Genomic DNA, 20,371 nt, shown 5'->3' on the forward strand with positions numbered 1-20,371 from the left:
TTCATGTAATTTTGCTAGGGTAATTTCTCATTTCTTTGGATGTTTAATTTCTCATCCGCCATGAACACTTTAAATGAATATTATTTACCAATTGCTAGTTTCGTAAGCCAGTTTAACTTCCTAATATCTCTCTCTTCATTTCTCCAAAATTTTTCATTGAATTTTGCTAAGTTGGAAATCTGGCTCACACAATCTCCCAAAATTAAACCTTGCTTGTTCACAGTGTGCCTGCTCTTTCCTGTCCCCACCACCAATACCGGATATCTCTATCTCTAGCTCTATTTCTATCTCTCTCTCCTCCCACCACCATTACCAGACATCTCTTCTCTCAACCCTCCTCACTGGTGCTGTTTTCTATATTACCTGCACTCTCTCTCTCTCTCTCTCTCTCTCTCTCTCTCTCTTCCCACCATCTACACCGGATATCTCTCTCTCCTCCCACCACCATTACCAGATATCGCTTCTCTCAACACTCCTCTTCACTGGTGCTGTTCTCTATATTACCTGCACTCTCTGTCTGTCTGTCTCTCTCTCTCCTCTGAGAAAAATGCAACTAGCTTAGCTGCCCACCTACTTAACCAGCTATCTTTCATTTCGTTCCGCCCAGAAATTTGTCAACAACTACTCAGTAAATTTCCACAGACATATCAAAATGAAAGAGAGAGCTAATGGACTGTACGTGCGTGCTTGTTCTTGTGTGTGTGTGTGTGTGTGTGTGTGTGTGTGTGTGCATGCGTGCTTGTTCTTGTCTCTGTGTGTGCATGCATGTGTGTATGTATGGACGAGCTTGTTTCCTCTCTTTCTCTATCTGAAGGCCCCCCCTTCCCTCGCTGGTGGTACCCTCCATCATACCTGCAATCTCCTCTCCCTGGACAAATGCAACTAGTTTAGTTGACACCCTACTTAATCTAACATGGGAATATCCATATTTGCAACACCAGTAATGCTTAAATTTACATTTATACGATGTCCGTAATGCTTATACTTACAATGCAGCTAACACCTACTCCCACCCCCAGAAGGGGCAACAATCTGAACATGCTTGAACATTTGAATGATGTCAGGTTGGAAGTGAGAACAGGTGAAGCATGTCTAACAAATGAACATGACAACCTCCTTCTTTTCAGGCGCAGAATAACATCTCTCCTCCCCAAGCCTCACTTCACATTCCTTTCCCAGTTTTCAGAGTTGGCACTGTCAATGTAGGTACATTGAAAGGTAGGTCTAGTGAGATTGCAGAGATGCTTGAAAGGAGATGTGTCGATGTATGCTGCATACAAGAGGTTAGATGGAGAGGAGCTTCAGCTAGGGTCCTCACAGGCAATGCACATAGGTATAAAATCTTTTGGCAAGGTAATACAGATGGAGTAGGGGGTGAAGGCATACTCCTTGCAGAGAAATGGGGTGGATAAGGTCATAGAGGTTGTCAGGGTATGTGACAGAGTGCTTAAGCTCAGGCTAGTCCTGCAGAACAGTACAGTTACAATTATCTCTGCCTATGCCCCACAAGCAGGCCTACCAAATGATTGGAAGGATCATTTTTATGATATCCTCCTACGGGCTACCTCAAAGACGAGTGGCAATGACCTCATCTTTAAAGCTGGAAATTTTTAATGGTCATTTTGGATGGCAATCCAGTATCTTCACTGGTGTATACAAGGGCCATGGTCTTGGTTCCTGAAACGAAGAAAGGAACCAGGTTACTGGAGTTCTGTGATGCATGTAACCTTTTAATCGGCAACACTAACTTCAGGAAGCCAGACAGCCACCTGATAACCTATCAATCAGGTGACTTTGCTAGCCAGATTGATTTCATCTTCACCAGACAGTGGGATGCAGGGTTGCTCTTAAATACAAAGACCCTCCTGGGTGAAGAATGTACCCCCCAGCATAGACTAGTCATTAGTGACTTTAGACTCAAAGCAAGAAGGATGCCAAGAAGTAGACCAATCCAGAAAAAGATTTGGAAGCTAAAGAACTCTTCACATGGTCAGAAATTTAGGGACAACTTCATCAAGAAATTTAATGAGAGGGAGAAGGAGCTACAGACCTTGGACGTAGAGGGTAGCTGGAAATTCCTATGGGAAAGATTACTCAGTGCCACAGACCAAGTCTGCGGATGGTGCAAAGTCCCTTCCAAACATAAAGTAACATGGTGATGGAATAATACAGTAGACAAAGCCATTAGAGCAAAGAAACAGGTCTGGAAAGCCTGGAACTGTACCAGATAGCCAGGAAGGAGGCTGGGCGACAGGTATACATAGCCAAGGGAGAAGCAGATAAGAAGTTTGCCGAAGTCCAGTGATGGGAGGACCAAAGAACTGAAGTATTTTGGATTGCAAGACAATGTGTGAGAAAACTGTGATGTCACAGAAGAGAAATGTGTCCGCATAGATGATGGTGCACTTGCTTTTAGTGATTCTGAAAAGAAAGAGGCTTGGAAAATCCACTATGAAAGACTGCTGATCCAGTAGAGGGACCAGCTATCCAAATAGACAGCACCCTGGTATGGAACCAGGAAAAGCCCCCAGCCTATCAGGAATCACTGCTGAGATGCTTAAAATATCTGGTGGTGTGGGTTATGGCCTAGTCACCCGTATTGTAAACCAGGTAGTTTGTGATGGAGTGATACCCAATGACTGGCATAGCAGTGCCATAGTCAACTGCTACAAGGGTAAAGGTGATGTTTCAGATAGAAATAACTACAGGGGTATCAAACTGCTGGTTCAGGTGATGAAGGTCACAGAGAGGGTCATAGCCCAACTAATTAGGAAGAGAGTCTGCTTAGATGAGATGCAGTTCAGCTTTGTCCCAGGCAGAAGCACCACTGATGCTATATTCCTGGTACGGCAACTGCAGGAGAAATACCTAGCCAAAGATAAACCCCTATACTTGGCTTTTGTGGACTTAGAGAAAGTCTTTGACAGGGTTCTCCAGTCTCTTATCTGATGGGTGACGTGGAAACTAGAGATTGACAAATGGTTAATAAGGGCTGTACAGGCCCTATACAGAGATGCTGTTAGTAAGGTTAGGGTTGGCAATGAGTATAGTGAAGAATTCCGGGTAGAAGTAGGGCTCCACCAAGGATCAGCCCTCAGTACCTTTTTATTCAGCATAGTCCTCCAGACAATAACAGAGGAATTCAAGACAGGTTGCCCCTGGGAGCTCCTCTATGCTGAAGACCTGGCCCTCATAGCAGAATCACTACCAGAACTAGAGAAGAAATTTCAGGTGTGAAAGCAAGGTTTAGAATCGAAGGGCCTTAGAGTCAAATTCGCAAAAACCAAAGTCTTAGTAAGTAGGAAGGCGAACACATCACACACCCCTTCAGGTAGATGGCCCTACTCAATCTGTAGAAAAGGTGTAGGTAGAAACTCCATAAGATGTATCCAGTGTAAGCTATGGATGCATAAGAGGTACAGCAACAAAGGAATATTAACCAGGAAGATAGCTTTCGTGTGTGGCAGATGCACAGGGGTAATAAACACCACAGATGCTCAGAAAACAGATTCTATCACATGCCAGGGGAAGAAACTAGAAATAGTTGATAGCTTCTGCTACCTAGGCGACCAAGTCTGAAGTGGGGGTGGATGCTCAGAGAGCATTACCACTAGAATAAGAATAGCCTGGGCAAAGTTCAGAAAGCTTCTACCCCTCAGACTGAAAGGCAGATTGTACGATGCATGTGTGCGAACTGCTATACTTCACGGCAGTGAAACATGGGTCGTGACTGCTGAAGATGTGTAGGCTTGAAAGAAATGAAGCTAGCATGATCCACTGGATGTATAATGTCAGTGTACACACACAACAGAGTGTAAGCGCCCTGAGAGAAATGATGGACATAAGAAGTATTGGATGTGGCGTGCAAGAGAGACATCTGCGCTGGCATGGTCATTTACTATGGATGGATGAGGAGAGTTATGTGAAGAAGTATCACTCCAAAACAATCCATTGAAGAGGGAAAACCAGGAAGACATAGGATGAGGTGGTGAAGCATGATCTTCGAAGCATGATGAAAAACCGAGACCTCTGGAGATCTGCTGTGGCTGAGAAGACTCGACAAATAAAGTGAGATCACAGCTGTAGCCTACGCCAATATCACATAACCCCCCACTCCACTCCACTCCACTCCACTCAAAAAGTACCTTTGGATCGTAGGGCGACAGGCTGTGCTTGAGGAGACCTATTGAGTCAAGTACATCAACATCAAAATCAAAATCAAATCAAATCATAATCAAATGGAAATTGTAGTTTGGCTGATGCCAGCACCGCCTGTTTGCCTCCCCGTGCCAGTGGTATGTAAAAAGCACCATCCGAATGTGGTTGATGCCAGCCCCATTGCCCCGAGTGGCTCCTATGCTGGTGGCACGTAAAAAGCACCATCTGAACATGGCTGATGCCAGCCCCCTCTGGCCTGTGCTGGTGGCACATAAAAAGCACCCACTACATTATCGGAGTGGTTGGTGTTAGGAAAGGCATCCAGCTGTAGAAACATTGCCAGATAAGACTGGAGCCAGGTGCGGCCTCCTGGCTTCCCAGACCCCAGGCGAACCGTCCAACCCATGCCAGCATGGAAAATGGACGTTAAATGATGATGATGATGATGATGATGAAGAAATAACTGAGCCCTGGAAAATGCTTGAATCAATAGTACTGTTTATTGCTGGTAAAGTGAATCATTGGCATTGTGAGTATATTGGTAGATATTCTGAAAAATGATTAAAAAATAATAAAACAAGACAGAACTTACTTAGAAATTCTTCTCTTTGAAACCAGTGCTGTCTGATCAATCCAGTAGTCTCATCTGCTTTTTTTTAGTCAAAAGAAAGCAGTTATAAAATAGAATGTTCTCCAATTACATGAGTATTTTTTACTTTTTACCATGCAAACAATAACTAGAATTCTTGTTGATGAAAGCTTAAGATACTTTTGCTCTCTCTTTTCATTCTACATTTACTTTTCATGAGTGTGAAAGTTATAGAAGTGGGTTACAAATTGTAGTTATTGTAGATTAAATCTTGAAATCTCCAATGGAGCATATTAAAGATGCAGAAACAATGAATGTATGATGGCAATGCAAAATTCAATATATTAGATATTGTTCTAATCAAATTGACATCTATTTTTCAAAAATAATTAATCTTTTTCTAATGGCTTTATTCATCTGGAATAGACTGTAACCATGACCTTATCAAGCCTTCTGAGGCTGGTCACATCTATAAATCAAAAACTGCAGACAAAATGGATGTGGAGAAGAAGGAAAGCATAATCCATGTGAATCCATGTTACTTTTAGATGTGGATCATTATTGAGGACAAATCCAATGCGATACCACATGACAGCATTGCTATGCTGAAGACTTATTTGGGAGGTATTCAGGTCTTTCAATGTGGCTGAGGCAAACTTTATCATCTGTATTCAATTGATTCTAACTGTTGATGGTAAAAGCTTTACTTATAAGAAATAAACATACAAAGTTTTATGACACTTTCTATCTTTTCATTTACCTTAGTTACATGCTTTGAAACATCTCAGCACAGTTTTCATTAGCTGTACAACTCAGTACAGTCAACCAATTAGTGCAGAGGAGAATAGGTTGTTATAGTAACAATGTCAAGTATACTGCTTCTCTAAAGCAACAAAACACTTGTCAATGATATAGGAGAGCAAATCCCTTGCAGACTTAGTTCAACGAAATCTTTGTTGGTCAACACACACACACACACACACACACAAAAAGGAGTAAAATTGAAGATGTTGGAGAAAGTGGTTGTTAATAAGTGTTTCTGTTACTTTTGAGATGCTGGAAATTAGAGGCATGGGTCAAATTTGGCAGGATCAAAGTTTGCAGGTCAAATTGGCAGGGTTAAAGTTTTCTTTACTGAGCATGCAACAACTGCAGCATTTTCCAGAAGAATAGATGGTAAAACTGAATAGTTTAGTAATAATATGGACTAGCTTTGGAGTGCACTATTTGAGGGTAATAGAAGTGACATTATCAGGACCAGTAATCTTCTCGGCTTGAAGCAACCAAAAGTATTTTCAAATTTGGCATGAAGGTACATAATGATGAAACTGGTAGATTGGAAAAGAAATGTTTTCATGGAGGAATTTTGCCAAATATGTATTACACTGAACTGGATACAAATTAGACAAATAGCAAATGTGAAAGCTTTTTCAATGAAAATACTACTTACAAAGACATGCTCAAGGAGTGATGTGGAAGAGGATTCTACAAAGTTGGTAGAAAGGATTTTTGCAAGAAAAAACAGCTAAATTTTGGGTGGCAGGAAAGTTTGCAGACTTTGCAGTACAAAAGTATTTTTTACTTTATGAATGGTTGTCATGCATAAGTTGCATTAACAGTGGAAAACCATCCAGTTGGTTGAGGTGAATATTCACTGAATACAGCTGTCATTGTATACAACTGGTAACTCTCTACTTAATTGAAATTCTCTCATGTTAATCCGAATTATTTTCTCCTCAAGTAATTTCTTCTATGATTTCCCAGAACAATCCCTTGCTATTCTCAGATATCTATATTGTTATCTGTAGCTACTGTTCAGTATCTTCATTTATCCATAATATGAAGACATAACTCTAGTCTATCATCCAGCCTATCATTCACTCTCATCATATATTCACATTGTGATGACATACCCTTATTGTAGCAACCTTTATTATCATGATCATCACATACCTTTTTCAACTACACAACTAGATTTTTTCACTTTATGTAGTTGTACAACCTGCTAGAGAGAGTAGATAATTCTCTCATAAATCACACTCTAGTTTCTTAAAATAGGAAGGATACAATGGATAATGTATATCTGACAAAAAGGAAGGACGGTTATAGGTAGAACATTCTTTGATTATAGGTCTGCTCAATTTAGATTGACCTGGGACTAACCAACAGCTTCTAGCCAACCTACTAACCTTTGTGTATACCACTTGAACCAATCTACATATCATCCACTACCTTCATATGTTCCTAAAAATTTGACCAACTTCATGCTAACTACTATCCACTTCTATTACATGTCTGAACCAGTTACCTTTATTTTAGCAACCATTCACCACCACTGAAACCATACTACTTTCAAATACCATTAGATTATCATGTACATTCTAACAGTAGTTGAATGGCAGTGGAGTATCACATTAAACAATTACATGATGTAGATGTGGCAATATAAAGTTGTAGATATAAATGTTGATATTGACATAAGTAGAAAGATTAATAATACTTACAGTCTACCTTATACGTCATCTTTACACCAGTAACATTAGATTGAGATTGGCATACATCAATGTGTATTTCTGATGACTTGGTAGAAATCTGGCAGTTGGTTTGATATGAAGGAACAAGTACCATATGATTGGCTGGAGTTGCAATGAATTTGATAAGGGGACACCTACAATGATATTTGAATACATTACATACAGATTAAACAACAAGAGGATACTCACACAGACATACAGATTCAGTTATACACACAAATAAAACACAAACACACATAAACACATATAAACATGCCAAAGACTGTGGTCAGACAGTCCCACAGTAAGATTAGCACAAGTTAGACTGCTGAACATTGTCTATATTCTATGCAGAAAACATGACCTATATAACAAGGCTCAGAATACACTGTGATGTGACATGAATACATTACATACACTGTGATGCGACATGAAGTGGAAAGTACAAATGTAGAATAATCCAAGTGATATTTCATAGCTAATGATAATGTAAGATGGGCTATGTGTCTTGGAGACACATGAGAGAGAGGTTGGTCTATTGTCTCTTCTATGAGGGAGATAAAAATAGCAGATTTAAGGAAAGTAAGAGATATATAGAGTGAAATACTTAGATACAAACAGAATGAACACCAAATTTATTTTGACTATACCCAAGCCTCTTCTATGTATGTCCTCTCCTCAGCCCTCTACTTCATGAGAAGTCAAACAATGTCATATTTTTGCCACGAATAATAGGTAGAGGAGGGGAAGGAAGTGCTCTAACTGTAACAAATTTTTTCACTTGTCTTGCATCAGACTCATTTGATGCACTTTAGAATCCTTACACTGGTGGCTCTGCTTTTGGCTGCCTAACATCCAGTGGACACATCATTCATCCCAGCTTTGTGAGTACTTGAGACTCTTCCTCTTCCCATCCTCTACACGGCAGGAAGCTGAGCAATGTCACACACAGATGAAGGGAAAGAAATGTTCCAACTGTAACAATTCTTCCACTCTCTTGCATTAAACTCACTCATTGTACTTCAGAATCCTTGCACTAGTGGCACTGCCCAAGTTGCTAAACTTCAGTAGAGGGATGGACATCCCTCTCAACACTATAGGTGGACACAGAAGTGTAGCATGGTGAGGACTTGACCCTGCTTGGCCCAAATAAAGTCTTTGTGGTGGCTTCCAATCTCAAGTAGTCACAGAAAACCATCATCAGGATCCCCAAGGCCACCCGAGATTTTGTGGTCAAAGTGCTAGCATTGTTTATAGACTAGGAACTTGCTAGTAACAGCTCAAAAATCTGGAACAAATTATTGTTTTGTAACACTAGTTCTTGAGATCTTTACAGCAAACCTCTTCCAATTGTGTGAAAAAACTCTGAGTCCAGGTCAATCACAAAGTAATTCAGGGTCATATTTCTGTTGCAGTGTGCGTACTGGCCTCAAGCAACACAGTTCTCAGACCTACACTGTATGTTATAGCTATTCTCCATCTCAAGCATCTGAATCTTCTGGCAGATATCAGAGATTTCCAAATTCATGACAGTAACATGGCCTTCACCACAGCCAGTAAGAAATGTGGCTGCTATCCTGGGATCCTTCCCTATGTGCAGCAGTGCAAGAGTAGATGGCCTGTGATCCAACCACCCCAGAGATTTAATGTTGCCACACACTGCTGAGGCAGAAGCATGTTTCCTCCAATTTATCACTGCTCTGGCAAACAGTCTTCTTCACATGGACCCTGCACCACATAAAGAAAACTATAAAAGATCTTCTCTTCTCAGCCAACCTGAATATGCTGAAGGATGAAGGCATCTGTCTGATAGCAGTGGGTAAAATTTTTCAATGACTTGCAGCCAGGATAACAAATAGACCAGTCAGAGATGGCTTGAGCGAGGCACTAAGCCTTGTCCATCTGGGAGTGGGAATCAAGTGTAGATGTTAAGCTTCAACAGTATTAGGCAGGACCACATCTAGATGTATCTAAGACATGCTCCCTCATTACACTCACCTGCACACTTCTCGTATGGAACACTCAGCACATTCATGGCTGCTGACAATAGGATCACTTCCAATACAAGTGTCCAGTAAGATGACCCTCTTAGCCTGCTCCTTTTTGTGTTGGCTGTCAATGATGTTATCCATTCAGTCCACTCACACTTCAATGTTCCTGGGTGGCTCAGCTGAGTTTGTAGTTGGAGACCTCCTGCAGACCATCCCAACTGTAAAGCTCCTTAAGCTTGAGATAGTCCATTCAAGTGGGAGGTGATAAATGTGAGCTATGGTGAGACTGAATTTCAGGATGGTATACTCAGCATCCAGCCTATCTTGGTAAGGGTTCAGCTGACACCAAAGGATGCTGTATCATTTTTGCTTCCCAGTCCTCCTGAAAACCATGTAAGAGTGCCTGGAGATCAATCTTGCAGTGCTGTCCAGGATGACAGAGAGAGTGCAACTCATTGATGCACACTCAGCTTTCTTCCTCTTGAAGAATTGCTTTTCCATGCCTAAGCTTCTTTTCTTGCTATGCAGTGCACTATGTGACCTTCTCACTCATCAACTCGGTGAAACTGATACCACCATCTGGAGATGTGCTGAACTGATGTGCAATGTTAGTTTTGATAATGTACAGTGGGCACCAGTAGAAACTACCTGTTAAATTCTGTAGCCTTGGCCTTTATTCCACTTCAGACCTGGTGCTATCAGCCTATCTTTCCTCAATCTCCTCCAGCCATACCTTCATCAGTGAGGTACTCCACTGGACAGCTGAACTTGATGTGGCCCAGGAACTGGAGTCAGCTCTGGCTGATTGGACTGCTGAAGGCCTTGCCATCTCCCAGAATACAAATGTGTAATGTAATGGAGATGACATCAAGTGCAAGTCTACCTTCAGACAAACTGAGACTTTCTTGAACAGTACTACCTCACCTGTCCCTATTCTGCTTGGCAGCCAAACAACAGCACATGGCTTGATTCAGTGTCTTCCCTATCAACTGGTACCCTTCTTGATGACAAGTGCACTCACATCAGAGTAGCCCAGCACCTCAGTCTCTGTATGTGTGAGTAGCACAAATTCCATTGTGGAGCTGTAGTTGACAAATTCAACTGGCATCCATTATCCTACTGCATGGGCTGGTTCCCTTGACATTCTGTTCTGAATGATATTATCAGAAGGGGTCTTGACCTGGCCAGCTTCTCATCACGACTAGAGCCAGCAGGTCTTGACTGCAGGGATAGTAAGCACCCTAACAGAATAACCCTCTTCCCATATGAGGGAGATAAATCCCTAATCTAGGAAGTGACATGCTCCAACACATTCTCTCCTTCCAACCTTGCCACATCAACAGCAAACCCAGGTAAGGCCACCCACAATGCAGAGGAGAGGAAGATATACCAGAGTTTGACTGGCCACCATCTGTTTGTACTAGTTAGGCGTTCTTGGACCTGACACTGCTAGTTTCCTCCAAAAAATCAGGATGACAGCAGCCAATTTAAGAAACGAGCCCTGTAAGGAGGGGTAGCTGTTGCAGCAAGTGTTGCAAGCCACTCTCTATGACAATACCTTTGCTATAATGTCTATGGGGTGCAGCTGAACACACCATTTGGACAAGAGTGTACAACCTGTTAGTCCTTTCCCCACCTATCTTTTGTTGCTTAATTCCTTATTTTTTTTTCTTTGTTTTCTTGTTGAAATAATTCTGGGGTTGCTGTTTTGGGGTGGTTATTTCTAATTTCACTAATATTTATTTGAAGTGAAAGAAGTTTTTGATAATTTGAACTTATACTTTGAGTTTTTTCTTTATCTTCTTTTTTTCTTCTTTTAATCAATTTATTTTTTCATACTTTTGTTGCTTTCAATAGTTTCTAAGTTGAACAGTCAGAGACTAATAACTTTTTGTTTCACAAAAAAAAAAAAAATTGAACTGATATTATTCATTGAATCAATTTATTCTTTATACAACAAAATTAATGTCAAATAAAACTAGTCACAACTTTTGACTCAGATGGAGATAACCAGAATTTTTACAATAACACAACAGTGATAAAGGAAAAGATGATAATGTGAAATAATCTAACACATTTCAGCAGAAAATAGAGTGGGCATTGAACTACTAATATTGTAGCTTCATGGTAGCCTTGATGTTCCATTGATATATTTTTTCAAGCAGAGTTTATATAAAACTATATGTCCTTCTTTTTTTAGAGAGTAGAGTATAGTTTCAGGGAGATCTGGCTGCTAATTCCAGATGATTCTGCAATGCCTATTGATGTCAAAGATGTTTATGATAATGAGCAGAATAGTAGTGATGATGATGACGAGGACAAAGACAGCAGTGGTAACAATCATGGTGGTGATGATGGTGTCAATGACTAATAATCAGCTGTGATGCATATAAAGTAATATACATGCAACTATAAGGTAGCGAACAGGCAGAATAATTAGCATGCCAGACAAAATGCTTAGCAACATTTCATCCCTTTTTATGTTCCTAGTTCAAATGCCACTGAACAGTGGTGGACACAGCTAACCAAAATGTTAGCTTCACTAACTGCTAATCCACTAACTAAAAAGTTAGCTTCGCAAATGCTAAACTGCTCAACAGATAAAAAGATTAGCAAAAGCTAATGCTAAATGATAACTGCTAACTTTTATCATGAATTTAGTTTCAGTTTGGGTTTTTAGATCTAAAATTCCTAAAAACAGACCTAGAGAGCTGAAATTTTCATATTATAGCTTAGACATAGAGCTTTCCAAAAAGGTACAGCATGCCAAGATTAGATAATGAACAAGGTGTACGCAAATAATCAAATGAACAAATGAAATTAAACATTAGTTTTTCAAGTCAACATATACTTTATTTACTGTGCAAAAAGTATTAAATGAATCAAAAAGGTATAGTTTAGCATAGGTATCATACCAAGATCAGATGATGATGAAAGTGTACTACTCTGGCTGGAACTTCTCCATCGCCTCAACATGATGTTGATTGCCCTTCATAAACACCACCAGCCTCTCAAAGTTACCACCTGACAGGGTGGCTCTCTTAGCCTGCAAAATATCTTTGCCTATAGAGAATAAGTGCGCTCAACTGCATCACTGGATGGGATGGCAGTGAATAGGTTGATCAAGATCTATTCTTGATCAACTTGGGGAATAGGTTGATCAAGACCTGCTCACCCAAAAAGGTGGCTTCATTTAGGATATCCTTTGGCCCTCCAGCCAGGTCTTCACTATGTTCTGCACATTGAATTTCAGTAACCTGTGGCTCCTGCTCTCCTGTAACTGAGTGACGTTGCTGAAGAAATCATCTTCCTCATCTTCATTGCTGGTGATGTTGCTGCCCTCCTCATTGGTTGCCATTAGGGCTGTCACTACAACAGTCTCAATGGCATTCATTACTCTGCTAACTTGGTTGTTATTATACTGCTCCAGCCAGAACAGGTGAAACTTAGCATGGAAAGTAGTGGCCAGCTGGCACTCCAGGCCTTCTAGGAGGAGCCCAAATCTTTTCGTGATACTTGCCAGTATTGTGTCTACCAGAGGACTGCAGTACAACAGATGTTAGAATTTGGCCTCCTTCAACATCATGACAGCTGCTACAGTTGGCAGAAGGCACTCAAGTAAGCCTGGATCTCCCACTGGATTTTATCCAAGGCTTTGGCAACATTAAACATCACCTGGGCACACTCCTTCAGGAAGCCGGCATTGGAATCAGTGAAGGCGCAACTTCAGCTGTGTTGTCACCCTGTGGACAGCTTCCCCATTCTTCTCCAGCAAGTTGTTCAGGATAACAAGAGAGTCATAGGTAAAGTTTCAGAATGGTCAAGTTTCTATAAATAGACATATGTGTTTATTGTACTAGCTAATGTGATAGTGTGGGTTGAGGAATCAAAAAGAAAGAAAGAAGTGTGTATTGATATATGCACACATGCACACGTGTGTGTATATGCACCATTATATAGGCCTGCGTACTTGTATATTTAAACCCGTACACATATATGCATATATATATATATATATATATATATATATATATATATGCACACACACCCATAGATATATGCACACACACCCATAGATATATGCATATACACATACATGTGCATACATATACACATACATGCACACATACACACACATAATGCAAACACACATATATATACATACACACATACATTTGCATACGTACTCATATGCATGTCCATATATGTAGTATTAAACAATTAAAATAAGATCGGAGAGTTAAAAAATTAAAAACAGAGACAATGGAAAGTCAAATAGGGTTATTGGAGATTGTGTGGTTATTTAGGTAGCATTTACGTTTGTTGTAAAATTTGAAGGTATGAAAAAAGTGGCGGTTGCATATACCTAGGGCTGCATTATATTTATTTAGTAGTATTGAAGAGTTGAGTTTTAATATGTGGAATGCCTCTTTTAGGCATAACTTACAGGCTGAGCGTTGACCTTGGTATGGGAGCCCTGAATCTATTATGGACCATGAAAAGATGTAGAGAATATTTCTATTTTTGAGATGATCTATGTGACTGGTGAGTGTTGTGGATTTACAGTGTCTCTTGTATTTAAAAGAATTGAGATATGATACATATCACTGTTTAAAATTTATAGTTGACGCTGTATATATGGTTGTAGAATTGTGCAACGTATTGAGGACGGTGCATTTATAAATTACATTAGACTTTCTGCAATAGGTTTGTATAGAGCAGATGGTCCCAGGACGGCAGTTACATGGTAGTGCATTGTGGGGATTATTCTCAGGAATGGAGAAGGTAATACTGTCAGGTAATATATTTCTTTATTGGCCACACTGGGCTGAACACTGAGGGGACAAAATACAAAGTAGAGCTTTTCTTTTTGGGAGGAAAAAAAAGTGGGGGTAGAATTCGATTAAAAGGGATCATGAGAAAAAAAGGTTGATCAATAGGGATTGTGCATCACAGAAATGTCAATGTAAAAAGGGGGAACAGATTAGGTTTATCCGTGGAAAGAAAAGCTTACGGAAAAGACCATGCTAATCTTGGGCAATAATGTCATGCAAAAAAAACATATTACAGTAAGTGACTCTCTTTTTTCCTTTCTTTTTTTGGTTCATAAGATTATGTTCAAGGTGGCTCCGTCATTCAGACGTGCCATCCTTGCTACATTCACCCATCTTTTTTTAAAACATTCACTAGACAAAACTTCCCTCTCTACTCTCACCTTCCTCTTCAAGCTGATGAGAGATTGACCTGAGAGGAAAGTGTTTGTCTCTAGACCTTTCAGACATGTCCACCATATGCATTCTTTTGTCATAGCCACAAGTACGATGAAAATGGCTCTTCCTTCCCGTTTCAAGGAAGGAGGCGTGACAATATTCGCGATAAACTCAGTTGATAAACTGACTCGTCCCACATGCGATAGCAGTCGTTTGACATAGGCCCACAGGTTGGAAATGGTTGGACACTGTACGAGTGCGTGCAGAACGGTTTCATCGTTCTGACCACATCGCGGGCAGTTCAGCCCCATGTTTCTCGAGCCATGCCTGTAGAGTTTATCCTGAACAGGTAGAGCTTCTTGATAGCACTGCCAGGCCAGGGATCTCTGGAAGTTATCCATAGGTCCCAGCCCGAAAGTTATCTTGAACAGGCGGGTCAGATATTCCTTGTCGACGCCCAGGTTCGCCCCGAGATCATCATCATACCTCCCCTCCACTAATCCCCTATAGAATGCTTTGGTTGTGTTGCAGTCGATCAAGGTTGACCCGGGATGGCATAGCTGCTTGAGAGCAAAGCGACACTCACGATGTCATTCACCCTTCCTTGGCCTCTTTTTGATCCATGACTGCAGTTCGGTCAAAGAGACGAGCTGCAGGAAAGTGTGTCTCACAAACGGTGACCACACCTGTTCACCGTTGACTATGTAGAGCCAGAGATGTCGCAGTCTCAGTGCGTGTCTGTGCATCATCAACCACGGCATGCCCGGCCCTCCTTTTAATGGATGTTGGCAGCAAACGGATCACCTGACCATCGAAATGTATCCTTTCCACAAGAAGCGGAAGAGAACGCATTCCAGTTTGGTGATGATAGGGTCGGGACAAAGCACGACGGTCAGGCAGTAGTAGATGACGGACGTGATGTATGTGTTTGCCACCTCTGCCTGACCTTTTAGGTACAGCTTCCTCTCAGCCCATTGCCAGGTGAGAGTGACCACCCTACTCGTTATCTCATTTCAGTACTTCTCTGTTTGGCGGTCTGAACCAAACAAGACCCTGAGCAACTCGACCAGACCGTCGGTCCAGCATCCCATGACGGAGGTGCTGTTAGACAGCATAGGCTTGCTTTTCCGCATGCTGAGTCGCAAGCCCACTGACTTTTCCGGGTTGATTTTTGCTCCTGTTATCGCTTCGCAGTCTTTCAGTGTCTCACCAACCAGCTCGATGAAAGAAATCTGGCCGACCTGTTAAAGGCAGTGCGTAGATTGATACGAGTCAAAAAGCACACCCATTTCTGCAGTCGACATCCAGGACAATCAGTCTACCCTCCGGGTCTACGAATATTGTCTTTGTTTCGAGTTCCAGACTCTTGCGAAAAAGTACCACCGTACCTCTACCACCCATTCTTGGCAGACAGGGAGAAAAATAAATGTTAAACTGTCCACCAAACATGGACTTTAGGGCCTGTGGATTATGGAGTCTGGTCTCACTTATGGCTATGATTTCTAACTTGTGTGACTTTATGTCATTTAAGAGGTACCCTTGTTCCCAAGGGGACCCCATGCCATGCGCATTCACACAACCAATCTTGATCATAATCCTAGTGAGTTAAAACACAAATGAAAGGAACAGAGAGTTACTTACTGCTCGAAAGTTTTTTGCTTTCCTCCTTCAGTTTGTTGTAGAGGAGATCGCAATAATGTTTAACGAATGGTATTTCTAGCATTTACCAACCACACCGGGAATAATGCCTTTTAGTGTGTGGTGTAGGCTTCGTGATGTGCTCCAGTGGTGTTGTGTGTGGGTGGTTGTTTGTTTTTATGTCATCTTTTGTTAGGTTTGTTTTTGATTTGATGTATTCCATCAACTCTGTGTTTTTAGTGTCTATGGCTGTGAGCATGGTTTCTGTATGTATTTTTGTGGTAGGTTTCAAAATGTCTTTGGAAGATGTATATCTCTCTGCTTTGTTCGTGTTTGCATTTGGTTTGGTTCTTTTTTTTTTGCTCCTTTTCCTCCTTCCTTTTCTGGTTATTTGCCATTCCTCACTGCTTTCGTCTTCCGACAAAATTTCTGAGGAATCAGAAGTGGGTAGGGGCATGTTGTAGGCTTTTATGTGTGTTTGTGTAAGTGGTTGTGTTGTTGTTTCTGTTGATGCTGGTTGTTGACTGTCTGTGTGTGGTATGTGTGGTACAGGGGATGGGGAATCAGTTTTTGTATTTTTTTTGTTTTTCAGTTTCTTTAGTTCTTGCTTTTGTTGGTGGTGTTGGTATTTTCTCAGGTGTATTATTTTCGATTGTTGATGGATTTACTTGGTGTGCTTCTTCTGTCATTTTCTGTGTTGATGGTGGTGTGGGTAGTAGTGCTTTCTTCTCAGAATGTTTTGGTTGTGGTAGTGGATATTGTTGGTCTTGTTGTGCGGTGGTTGGACAATTCTTTTTCAAATGTGTTTCGTTACTGCACAGATAGCAGCGTAGCCGCCTGCCCTCCACCACTACATACAGTCTGTAGCCTTCTGGCAATTCTATATCAGTGGGTATCTTCTCTGTTGATGTTTCATCAATTTGAAGAAGTAATTGAGTTGTTTTTCTCACCCAGTTTTGCTGTTCTAGAACAGCGATTTCGAGAATGTTTGTCTCTGCCATTTCAAAGCAGATGGCAGAGATTAGCCATTGTGTTTCTACTTCAGGTGGCACATTTTTTATTGTGATTTTCCTCACTCACTGGCCTAAATAAGTCGGTATCATCACCAAATCATCTGTATGAAGAGCTAATGTGGAAAATCGTTTCACTAGATTTTCATTGTGCAAACATACTTGGACTGTGCTAAATTTACGCCACCAATTAACGTATGCCTTGTGAGCCTATACAGGACGGAGGCATTTTTCTATTTTTTGCTGCGGTGCACTTCCCGGTCATCTTGTCTTCGTGTTGATAACTTTATGTATGATTGGGTTTTTTTTGTGTGTTTTCCATGATATGTTGTGGAATGTGGAGATGTAAATTATCTCTTTCCTTGGTGAGAAGCGCCTTTGTGTTGTTTATTTCTTGTGCAGTGAATTTTATGATGGTTCTCTTTTGCTTTATCGCTTCCGCGAAGTTTGTTTTATCCTTGGTGATGGTGGTGGTGTTGGTAGCAGAGGTGTCAGTTGTAGCAGTTGAAGTTGAAATCATAATAGTAGTGTTGATGTTAGCGGTGGTGCTGTCTTTGGTGGACGGCTTTGTGCTGATTTCATTGTTGTTGTTGTTGGTGGTGGTACTGGCATTCCTGTTTACGTCTGTATTTGTTCTTTTTAAATTTCTCTCCATCCTTCTTTCATCAACATGTGGTGTGGGGAGTGGAGGAAAATCTAAGTTGGTTTCTTTAGTGGCGGTGATGGTGGATGGCCTTGTGGCGTTAGTTTTGTTGTTGTTGTTGGTGGTGGTGGTGGTGACAGCAGCATTCAAGCTGTCCACATGGTTTCCAGTCGCCATTTCCAAAATGAAAACTGGCTAAAATGAATCCACAAAAGCCTTCAAAATTTTTGAAATTTTGCCCACACAGAGTCGAAATTCTATGTAAATATTTATCAAGTTTTGTAGTGAGTGTTCTTGCACAACTTTTAAACACAAAAATTTGATAATAAAAACTTTTAAACATGTAAAAATGGCCAACTTACGTGGAGCCCATTTGACTAGCGTCCATCAATCAAGGTGGCTAGCAGTAATTCAAAACCAACAAGGAAATAATTCACCATCACTAAGAGTGACAAGGGTGCAGTGAGTGCCAGCATTACTACAAATAGGAGTCATAGACTCCTTAGCCACAAAAGCATATGGTCTCTTTGTATTGACAGGGGAGAAACCCCCTCTCCACACTGAGTAAGATGCATTAGATTAGCATGGTAATTTCATATAGGGAATTAATACTCATCAGTAATGCTCACTCCATCACAGCTGGTAGAGGCCAACTCACCCTGTCAGTATTGTGGAGAATATCACTGAAATCAGTGGCTGATTTCACAAAATAGCAATGTGAAAATTACAAAAATAAATCAAGGTGGCTAGCAGCAATTTAAAACCAATGAGGAAATAATTCACCATCACTATATATAAACTAACACAGAGTATGATGAAGGCATACTAAAAAAAAAAGCAAAAAAAAAAAAGCAAAAAATAAAACTAGCCTCTCATCCACATCTCCACACAAGCTGCAGGTAGGAAAGAAGCAGGACATTTGATCGCAGTACCTTATAGCCATTTTTTGTTTATAGTAATCACACATATTGTAGTTCAACATTTGTTAATAGGCTGTTCTAAATTCATGGAAATATTGCCTATAATTTAAAGCTTTGTTATTAAACTTTTGAAAATAGTGACATTACCTTGATAGGTGACATGTTGGGGGTGAAGAATAACCAAGATGGGGGATGGAATGATAGTCAAAATTTGATTAAGTTCAGAACTTAAGGTTCATTTATTCATTATTCCATTAAAGACTGCTGTTTTGCTGTGTGTATCTATACTATAAAAGGCAAATTTTCTCTGTGTGTGTGTATGTTTAAAATTAATACATTTACACAATTCCAAATTTCTTCCATTAAACAATCGCAATTAATATTCTAAATACAATAAGTTAGGTCACTGCGTCATTTTTTCACTCCAAAAATTTCCTAATAATGAATAAAATCCGTAAAACTACGGAAGTAAACATTTTCTCCCTAATAAAATCTAATTTCCTCTTTCTAATACAAATCCTTTCAACTCCTACTTTCTCTTATGAAGCTTTACGGAAAATCCAACAACAAATACAAAAAGAAAGGAAGGAGAAAAAGAAAACTATCAAAACTGAAACAATCACATTTCGATACTGTGATGACAGATACTAAAACTACATACAGAATTACTTTGCCCCTCTAAAATTAACTATTTCTATTCCTCTTACACATCGTTTCAATTGCTACTTTCTCTTACGAACGTTTACCAACGATCCAAGAAAAAAGACAAAGAAACGAAGGGGAGTGAGAGTCAAATAAACAGACACACTGCCAATCATACGTAAATACACACATATATATGTACCTATGGTTACCAATGACTTCATTCTAATTGGCGGGAACTAAACCTTAACAGAGAAACGAAAGAAAAAGAGAGTCAAATAAATATTTTCCCCAGTAACACAATGTCATTTCCTCTTTCTATAACAATTTTCACCTTTTATTCCGCACATGAAATGCCACCTATACACTTACATACAAATACACAGATACATGCAAATACCTGTCACTTAGAAGAAGCTGCGATCAGATTCCTACATCCATTTGCGTGATGGCATCAATAATGACGCTGACCCAAGAAACATCGGCAAAATGTGCATTCTCCGCTCAACATATACAAGGGGGCCACGATACATGCACGAGCGAACACAAGACGCTATGACTTTCGTTCGGCACTATGGACGCCTGATTTATTCATTACATGTAACCCCAAGTGGGTTGAGGTAACACGGGAACTTCTCCCACACCAGCAGTACTGCCATCGGCATGATCTTATTGCCAGGATTTTCAAGCAGAATCTGACTACGCTAATTGATTTCATCAAAAAAGGGCAGGTGTTTGGCCCTGTTAAGTGTCACATGTATACTGTTGAGTGGCAGAAGAGAGGGTTGCCACACGCACACATTTTGGTTTGGTTAGTGACCAAAATAGACCCTACACTTATAGATGAAATCATCAAAGCAGAAATCCCAAACCCCACTGTTGACCGACAGCTGTACGACATTGTCAAGGCACACATGGTGCATGGTCCGTGCGGTCCCGGTTTTCAAAAATTCTCCTCATGCCACAAAGACCATGTGTGCACTAAACGATACCCAGACCGCTGGTGATGGATATCCACTGTACAGACGAAGGCGGCCTGAGAATGGAGTCATCAAGT

At 40.5% G+C, this 20,371-nt stretch overlaps 1 protein-coding gene across 8 annotated transcripts in view; it reads right to left on the bottom strand.

The window, feature by feature from the left end:
• Window positions 1-20,371, bottom strand: part of LOC106874300 (uncharacterized) — a 377,625-nt gene that overhangs the window by 233,696 nt on the left and 123,558 nt on the right. For 4 of the 8 annotated variants that reach the window (XM_089364247.1, XM_089364245.1, XM_089364249.1 and 1 more), the window contains 2 exons: window positions 7,252-7,415; window positions 4,751-4,807 (listed from right to left, as the gene is read on the bottom strand). In XM_089364247.1, the coding sequence (XP_089220373.1) occupies window positions 4,751-4,807; window positions 7,252-7,415 (221 nt within the window). The remainder of the gene's footprint in view (window positions 1-4,750; window positions 4,808-7,251; window positions 7,416-20,371) is intronic. The other 4 variants (XM_089364246.1, XM_089364250.1, XM_089364251.1 and 1 more) reach the window with 2 other exon arrangements.

The sequence above is a fragment of the Octopus bimaculoides genome, chromosome 16, assembly GCF_046866305.1.
Source record: "Octopus bimaculoides isolate indiv1 chromosome 16, ASM4686630v1, whole genome shotgun sequence".
Taxonomy (NCBI): Eukaryota; Metazoa; Mollusca; class Cephalopoda; order Octopoda; family Octopodidae; genus Octopus; species Octopus bimaculoides.